At 35.5% G+C, this 10,050-nt stretch overlaps 1 protein-coding gene across 2 annotated transcripts in view; it reads left to right on the top strand.

Moving 5' to 3' along the window:
• wdr70 (WD repeat domain 70) overlaps nt 1-8,576 on the top strand; it is an 83,214-nt gene extending 74,638 nt beyond the window's left edge. For both annotated transcript variants that reach the window (XM_089126326.1, XM_089126327.1), the window contains exons 16-18: nt 282-398; nt 3,876-4,038; nt 8,328-8,576. In XM_089126326.1, the coding sequence (XP_088982452.1) occupies nt 282-398; nt 3,876-4,038; nt 8,328-8,418 (371 nt within the window). In that variant the 3' untranslated portion in view covers nt 8,419-8,576. The remainder of the gene's footprint in view (nt 1-281; nt 399-3,875; nt 4,039-8,327) is intronic.
• The last annotated feature ends 1,474 nt before the right edge of the window (nt 8,577-10,050 follow it).

Consider the following 10,050-nt stretch of genomic DNA (forward strand, 5'->3'; position numbering starts at 1 on the left):
CTTCATCATTTAGCTTTTTTTAAGCAAAAACTCACTTAATTGTGATTAATTCCCCTGGAAAACAGGACATAAGATCTTATGTCATTTTACTGATCCAGTAATTGCATCTTGACTTAAGAATTTTAGATGTTTGGACTGTAAACAAGACAAAAATACTAAGACTTATTATTATTTTAAAATTATTATTTTTGCAGTGCAACTCCCTTGCTATTGAAAAACGGGGACAAAAGCTGTATTTTTTGTTCATGTTGTTTATGTCATGTGACTGGTGTGTTTTTCAGCTCACGCTCTGCCGATGTTTCGTGAGGCTCGTCAGCGCAGCACCAGAAAGCAGCTGGAAAAGGACCGGCTGGATCCTCTGAAATCCCACAAACCCGAACCGCCCGTCTCCGGTCCAGGTGAGCCGAACCTCCTGAAGACTCTCAGACTAACAGACTCTCAGATTGTTAGACTCTCAGGCTCACTGACTTACATACTCGCAGACTCTCAGATTTGCAGACTCACAGACTCTCAGACTCACTGACTAATATACTCGCAGACTCTCACATTCACAGACTCTCAGACACACTGACTAACATACTCACAGACTCTCAAATTTGCAGACTCTCAGATTCGCAGACTCTCAGACTCACTGACTAACATACTTGCAGACTTTCCGATTCTTAGACTCACAGACTCTCGGACTGTCGGACTCTCAGACTCACTGACTAACATACTCGCAGACTCGCAGACTCTCTGATTCGCAGACTCTCAGATTCGCAGACTCTTCGATTCACAGACTCCGAGATTCGCAGACTCTCAGATTTGCAGATTCGCAGACTCTCAGATTTGCAGACTCACAGACTCAGATTTGCAGACTCACAGATTTGCAGACTCACAGATTCGCAGACTCTCATATTCGCAGACTCTCAGATTTGCAGACTCGCAGACTTGCAGACTCTCAGATTCACAAACTCTCAGATTTGCAGACTCGCAGACTCTCAGATTTGCAGACCCATAGACTCTCAGATTCGCAGACTCTCAGATTCGCAGACTCACAGATTCACAGACTCAGATTCGCAGACTCTCAGATTCGCAGACTCACTGATTCACAGACTCTCAGATTCGCAGACTCACAGACTCTCAGATTTGCAGACCCACAGACACTCAGATTCACAGACTCTCAGATTCGCAGACTCTCAGATTTGCAGATTCACAGACTCAGATTTGCAGACTTTCAGATTTGCAGACCCACAGACTCTCAGATTCACAGACTCTCAGATTCGCAGACTCACAGATTCACAGACTTTCAGATTCGCAGACACTCAGATTCGCAGACTCACAGATTCACAGACTCTCAGATTTGCAGACCCACAGATTCACAGACTCTCAGATTTGCAGAACCACAGACTCTCAGATTCACAGACTCTCAGATTCACAGACTCTCAGATTTGCAGACTTTCAGATTTGCAGACCCACAGACTCTCAGATTCACAGACTCTCAGATTCGCAGACTCACAGATTCACAGACTTTCAGATTCGCAGACACTCAGATTCCCAGACTCACAGATTCAGACTCTCAGATTTGCAGACCCACAGATTCACAGACTCTCAGATTTGCAGAACCACAGACTCTCAGATTCACAGACTCTCAGATTCGCAGACTCACAGATTCACAGATTCACAGACTCTCAGATTCGCAGACTCACAGATTCTCAGATTCTCAGATTCACAGACTCACAGATTCGCAGATTCACAGACTCACAGATTCACAGACTTACAGATTCGCAGATTCACACACTCATAGATTCTCAGATTCGCAGATTCTCAGATTCTCAGACTCACAGATTCGCAGATTCAAAGACTCACCGATTAGCAGACTCACTGACTAATTATATTTTATTTTGTTTAATTTCTTTGATATAATGTATATTTTTTATATTATATTAGATTGTATTATAATATATTATATTAACCAATAACTAAATAAATTTTTTTTAATGTAATACATTTTTTTTTAATTATGCTTAATATATAAATATTTTATATAAATAAAGAATATATATATATATATATTATAGTTTTTGTTTTGTTTTTTATTATTGGTGGAAAAGTACAAAAACACCAAAATCAAATTTTATACCATATTGCTACATCCCAAGTTTGCAAAAAATACCAGGGTTGCCAAAAAAATGCAAACTTTATAGTTAATGACCTGAAATAAAATTAAAATAGCTCATATAGTTTTATAATCCTTCCTGAGGTGGACATATAGACTTTCTGAGGTTGATCATTGCTCATTTGTTCAGATTGTAACTTCACCTTATTTTAGCAAGCACAATTTTGCACAGTTCCCAAATAAGCAGCACATACATCTGACAGTTTTAGTCGTCCTGTTCGCTGGAGTTGAGTGTGTGTGTACTCACGGCTTGAGTAAACACTCCTCTAGATTACGGCGAAGGCTTGGCAGAGGATCATCCGGGCTCCTTTAGATCGGGATATCAACATTTATTCACAGAAACTCTCCGATTGAGCCACCGCGTCTCAGCTCCTCATGTTTAATCTCTACATAAACACACTTTAGCCGCGGCCAGGAGGATGTTTCGCTTAAAGAGCTCCTTTTATGCTTTTCTCCATGTTCAGTGTAATGTTGAAGTTTGAGCATGAAGAAGCTCCAGTTCTCCTCTATATCAGTGTCAGTGTTTCTGAATCCCTGAAACGCCTCCATTGTAGTCTTGAGTTTCTTGCAGGAATGAACACGTCATAATATTCCATTCTTTTATTCTTGCAGGACTGGCAGGAAGTGATATTTTTTTTAACATATTTAAAGTTATGAATGGGCCTATGAATAAGGATTATTTGTATTATTACAAATACAAAAAGTTATGTATTATTTTTTATTTATTTATTTATTTTGTTTCATTCATTTCTATTATATAAATTTTTATTATATTATCTTATCTTATATTATCTTATATTATATTATATTATATTATATTATATTATATTATATTATATTATATTATATTATATTATATTATATTATATTATATATAACTACAAACACAAATTATGGCTAAACTAGTAAACCCCTAAATCTTAATTTAATGTAATAAATAATAAATAAAATATTAAATATTATATATATATATATATATATATATATAAATTTGTTTATATATATATATATATATATATATATATATATGAAGAGTTCAGATGCAAAAGCCTCTAAATGCCATTTGAAATTTTCTTCTTTAATGATGATTTTTATCAAATTTGTATATTTAAGTTCAGTAATTTCACTTAAATGGCAATGATAATTACCTATTAATTGTTATTTAAGTGAAATTACTGAACTTAAATATACAAGTTTGATAAAAATCATCATTAAAGAAGAAAATTTCAAATGGCATTTAGAGGCTTTTGCATCTGAACTCTTCATATATATATATATATATATATATATGGGGTAATAAGTATATATTATATTTTTTTGTGGGAAATATCTGATTTAAATAATTAATATGCAGAATAAAGGGGCGGGGCCTGGTTGAGTGAGTTAGTAGTGTGTTAAACTGGCGGTTATGGAAAGGGGCGGGACATTTCCCAAACACACTCGACCAATCACAACACACTGCTATTCATAGAGACAGGAAGTAAACAGAGCGTTACTGACAGACTGGGAAGAGAGGAGCCGCAACAATGGAGAATATGAGGAAAATAATCAACGTTCAAGCAGGAAAACCTGTTCTAGTAGAGCCTGAACACATCAAGACTTTGATGAAGGTCATAATACGTCCTCTGTGTGAGCGAGGGAGGGCGGCCGCTTGTATCTGAATGCTGTTTCGGTGTCTGTGTTTGTCCTGCTCTGATCTGTGTGTGTCCTCGAGCAGGTCGGGGGGGTCGTGTGGCGGCTCACGGTGGAACGCTGTCCTCCTTCATCGTGAAGAACATCGCCCTGGACAAAACCGATGACAGCAACCCTCGAGAGGCCATCCTGCGTCACGCCAAAGAAGCCTCCGAGAACCCGTACTGGGTCGCCCCGGCGTACAAACAGTAAGACACACACATCATCTGACAGGAGCACCCGAGTGAGCTCCAGACGTCACCACGCCAAAGCCACTGTATATAATAGTGTGTGTGTGTATCAGTGTATAAGGTTGGTTATGAGCTGGTGCGCTCCAAAACAATGAAAAAACTCGCGTTTAGAAGACATAAGCGTTCAAAACTTAGTCTCTCACTATAATCAATTGATATATCAATTAATAAAAATTTAATCGTAAATAAATTATTTGATTATTCAACAGGATTTCAATACCTTTGCTATTATATTTATTCATTTATAAATTAAATAGATCTATTTTTCTTGGTCTATTTAAATTTATAATCAGGACTGAGTGAAACACAGGTATATCTATAATCCCCATGTTTGCTGGATTTTTCCACTGCGCTCGCACTGATGCTTCCTGGGATTGCCTGTTATTGTGATGCTGGTGTGAAGAGGTAATCTCTCAGAAGGCAGTGTAATTACAGCAGGTGACACACACACACACACACACTGAAACTGGAGCAGTCGTTCAGATGACACCTGTGTGTCACACCTCAGCTAACAGAGGCATTAATGTTTGAAGGGTGGGAGATCAGGTGACGATTTTAAGATAACAAATACAGTGACCCGAAAAGAATGTGAACTCGCAAAAATATACCAGTGTCTTTGCAATACTTAACACAACACAAAAGCAAGGGGAGCGAAGAACAACAAACTACACCTGCATATTATGTTTTGTATCGAACACAATGACATTCTGATGTGTCCAAATATTTTTGTGTTCAGAAAAATCAATGAATCGTTCTTTATCTAATGGCTTTTGTGTGTGGATAAACTAAAAAATCCACAGTCGTGGTCAAAAATACTATTTAATTATAATGTGTGTGTGTGTGTGTGTGTGTGCATGAATGTGTGAAAATATAAGTAAAAATTACACAAAACATGTTTATTGAATTATTATATAAATAAGTGTATATATTTTGTATTATGCTAATGGAAGTAGTAAACTTCACCCCTAGTTCAGTTTGGAATAAATATTTAATGTTAATTGGTAGAAAAACTCGAGTTTAAATATTTACTTAAAATATCAATTTTAACTATAATATATAAAAAAAACTTTTTTCTTCAATTAATTTTTGTTTAATGTATTGGTAGAAAAAAACAATCACAAGTCAGGTTTTAAAATATATATATTTACTTAAAATATACATTTTAACTAGTTTAAATATCATTTAAATATTTTTTCTTCAATTAATTTTTGTTTAATGTATTGTTAAAAAAAACATTTTAAAAAATATATATTTACTTAAAATATATTTTTATTTTATTATTACATATATAAGTTGTTTATGTATTATAATATATATAATTATTATATATACAAATTTATATCTAATATATGAGATTTGTTTATTAATTTTTTGTTTAATGTTTATTAGTAGAAAAAGAAAAAATCCCCCAAGTCAAGTTTTAAATATGTTTATATTTACTTAAAATATATTTTTATTTAATTGTTGCATAAAGAACTCTATAAAGTATATTTTTTTAATTTAATTAATTTAGAAGACAAAATTGCCCCAAATCAAGTTTAAACTTTAAATCATTCCTTATCTTGTGTCTTTTGGCTTCTCTAATGTACGGATTATCATCAGATGAAACATTCACAGTCGGTGCCAAAAATGCAATTTCTTTGTTATGATTTCCTTCATACACCAGTGATGAACTACATCCTGGGTTTTATATATATATATATATATATATAAAATGCGATGTAAAGAAGGCCGGGTCGCAGTGCTCGTCCTGGGATGTGTTTCTGGGTTCTGGAGCGAGTGTGTGTGGAAGCTCCAGGTTTATGTTGTGTTTATGGGAGTGTGTGCTCATGGTTCTGAAATATGCAGCGCGATAAGAAGCTGTCAGGAGTTTTATCTGCTCATCTCGTCCTCTGCTGGATGTTTATCTGGAGAATAACACACCGATCTGTTTTCCGAGGTGGTCCGTTCAGGACACAACCTGTGTGTGACGGGATCAGCGCTCTATGAATCCCGTCGAAAATACACAAGAACTACACGTGTAAAATATACAAGCGTAATGAGTTCTGTTTTAATGATCAATATCAGTCTGATTCTTAATTTTTTTTCTTTATTCATCTTTTTAAAATTAACTTTAGTTCCGCAACTGATTAGTAATTGCTATTTAGTTAAAGGAGTAGTTCACTTTAAAAAAAACTTTTGCTGATAATTTACTCACCCCCATGTCATCCAAGATCCACGTCTTTCTTTCTTCAGTCGAAAAGAAATGAAGGTTTTTGATGAAAACATTCCAGGATTTTCTCCATATAATGGACTTCAATGGGGTCCAAACGGTTCAAGGTCCTAAAGACAGTTTCAGTACAAACTACAAACTGTTCAAAGGGCTTTAAACGATTCCAGACGATGAATAAGGGTCTTATCAAGCGAAACGATCGCTCATTTAATAAATAAATAATAAAGTTTAAGTTTTATAAGCTCAAATGCTCGCCTTGCTCTGTTCTGTGCGACTTTCCTGTTCAAGCCCGTTTATCAAAATGAACGAATCTTTTTCCGAATCATTTGGTTCATTCAACGAACGAATTGACTCGGAAAAAGATTTGTTCATTTTGATGAACGAGTTTGAACAGGAGAGTCACGAACGCGCATCAGAACAGAGCAAGGCGAGCATTTGAGCTGATAAAACTTAAACTTTATTATTTATTTATTAAATGAGCGATCGTTTCGCTTAATAAGATTCTTATTCATCGTCTGGAATCGTTTAAAGCCCTTTGAAGCTGCACTGAAACTGTCTTTTGGACCTTGAACCGTTTGGTCCCCATTGAAGTCCATTATATGGAGAAAATCCTGGAATGTTTTCATCAAAAACCTTCATTTCTTTTCGACTGAAGAAAGAAAGACGTGGACATCTTGGATGACATGGGGGTGAGTAAATTATCAGCTCAAGTGAACTACTCCTTTAACAGTCTCGTTTGTTTTTTGTTGATTTAGTTAACGATAGAAGCGGGTTCTGCTGATAATTGTGACTCTATTGAACTTTTCTCTGTCAGTTGCAACCTTATTTCTCAAAATTGCCAATTTTTTTGCTATTGTGAGTAATTCTGTGGCAGAAACCGGCTTCCATTCTATTCCAAGTATTATACCAGTTATGATTAGTTCATATAGTTCATATAAAGACACAAGCATTCTCAAAATGATTTACAAACAAAACACAGAAAAGCTTCGAATGTAAGATTGATAAACCTGTGAGAACTCTGAACATGCTTCATATAAATGTCTATAAATTGAACATCTTGACATTTGTGAAGCTTTATTCAGAACTGAAGTTGTGTTAGTCAGATCGTGTGTGTGTGTGTGTAACTGTATCTTCATCATTAGTGTCTAATCACACACTGACGCTGATCAACACAAAGAACTAATGATCCTGTTACTCTCAGACTCTGTCATGATGCTTTAATAGCTGCGTTCAGGTGTCAGAACACACACACACACTCGCAAAAACACACAAATGCACTCACACACACTCACTCACACACACACACACACACACACAGAGCAGATGTTGTGTTTTAATCTGTGCTCTGTGGACGAATGAAAGTAGGGAACTAGATTAATCTTGTGATGAGCGTCAGTCTCTCAATTCAAATTGCTTTATTGGCATGACTGTATATATATATCACAATATTGCCCACGCTTGGAATACATAGAATTATAAACACATCAAAATACTCAAATATTATAACATAAATGAAATTTAAATGTACAAATAAGGGCTGTGCAAAAATTAATTGCGATTAATCGCATCTAAAATAAAAGTCTGTGTTACATAATATATTTGTGCTGTATATAATTATTTTGTATATATAAATACCCACGCATGCATGTATATATTTAAGAAAATGTGTTATTCACATATAAAATATTTATATTTATATAATATAGATTATGTATTTTTATATATATACAGAATTTAAGCGCAAATAATTCTTAAATATATACATGCATGCATATGTATTTATATATACAAAATAATTATATACAGCACACACAAATATATTATGTAAACACAGACTTTTATTTTGGATGCGATTAATCGCAATTAATTTTTGCACAGCCCTAGTACCCTAGTCTCTCTCTCTCTCTGGCTGTGTGTGTGTCTCTCTATCACTGGGCCACAGCTACAGTCAAACACATCATACGTTCTGTTGTGTGTGACTCTGACCCTGTCTCATGACGTGTGTGTGTGTGTGTGTGTGTGTTTCCCTGCACAGAACACAACCAGAGCCGATGTTTGCCGAGGAAGAGCAGGAGGAAGAGGAGGGAGACAAAGATCAGCCAGAATGGAAGAAACGCAAGATCTGACGAGACTCAGTCTCGTCTCGGCAGAGGAATATCTTTTTGCCACGCGTTATTTTTAATGATCACACAGATTGTCTGATTTATTATTTTGACTGTTTTCTCTTTTCTGCTTGTATTTTTGTCTTTTAGATTATAAATAAACACACAGTGTTTCTCGTTCACGCTGACAAAACTCTTTTATTTGCGTTTACGGGTTGAAAAGCAAAAATGTGTGTTTTACAGTGCATTCGCTCAACCTTTCCTAAATACTGCTGTGTATTTATTATGTTTCTGGTCAGACCTGAACGAGACGCGCGTATCGCTGTGTGCGATCACATGTTTGCGTGTGTGAACGTACAGAACGTCACGCCATCAACACATTCCTCTGCGGTGAGTCTCAGACGCTCCCGTCGCGCGCTCGATAAATGTTGATTTGAAAGAAATCTTGAGATACTCGTTTGTTATTAAAGCCGGAGGTCTTCAGGATCTCTTTGTGTCTGAGAGGACACGACTAATGCGTATTCACTGCGCTTTTCTAGACTAGATTTCTACATTTTTGTGATTAGCATTTAAGTTTTTTTTTGGTGAATTTCTTTTCACTCAAAAATCTTAAAAACATTTTTTTTAATATATTAATTAAAAATGATATACACACACCAGTACGCATTAAGATTTTAAGACAGTTAAGCATTTTAATTATAATAAAAGTTAATAGTATAAGTTTAATGTGTGTGTGTGTGTGTGTGTGTATATGAGTATATATATATATATATATATACCATTAAGATATTTCCATAAAAATGCAACATTTTCCCTCAATTCTCATGAGCATTTACTTTTTTTAAATGTATATTTTCATACTAATTTTATCTTTTTTTGTAGTAATTTTGTATTATTCAAATTAAAATGATTAATTAATGGTGATATATTACATTTATTTGAGCTCTTTAATTAAAAATGTACATTTGTTATGAATTAATACTTTACTATTAAAATAAAATGCAAAGATGATGGAAAGAATGGCCCGAAAAATGGTATGCACACACACTCACACACAAACACTCACTCTCACACATGCACACACACTCACACTTATTTAGACGCACATGAAACACATTAATTGTATAAAAAACATATATAATATATCATTTGATTTGGGAGTGTTAAAATCATATTTCATATACTAGTGTGCGAATCATATTTTAGTCTAGAAGTTGAAAAATAATAAAGTATATGAATAACTAGTCCATATATTAGTGCTGACGGTGCAGTGTGTGTGTTTCTCTGAGTGAGTGTGTAATTGCGCTTCTCTGACTGTAAACATCTACTTTTAGACCCGTTGCATAAGTGTGTATCGGTCAGATGATGACACCGCTGAGGAACGCTGTGGATTATGTGTCTCTGCTCATTACAACCGAAAGGAATGTGTGTGTGTGTGTGTGTGTGTGTGTCCTCTGGCGAATCCTTCAGGACGCTTTCTGCTGTTTCAAACACGAGACGAGCTCCTGAAACTCAGAGAGCCACTAATGCAGCGCTCTTTAATCCCGGACGGACCAGTCGAGGATTCTGCCGTGCACTTCCCATCAGCGCTGGGATAATAACCCAGGAATAATCCTCGGGATATCTGTGCCGGAGCGCAGCTGCCGTGAACCCTGG

Source organism: Pimephales promelas, chromosome 23 (assembly GCF_988280905.1).
Source record: "Pimephales promelas chromosome 23, fPimPro1.hap1.1, whole genome shotgun sequence".
Taxonomy (NCBI): Eukaryota; Metazoa; Chordata; class Actinopteri; order Cypriniformes; family Leuciscidae; genus Pimephales; species Pimephales promelas.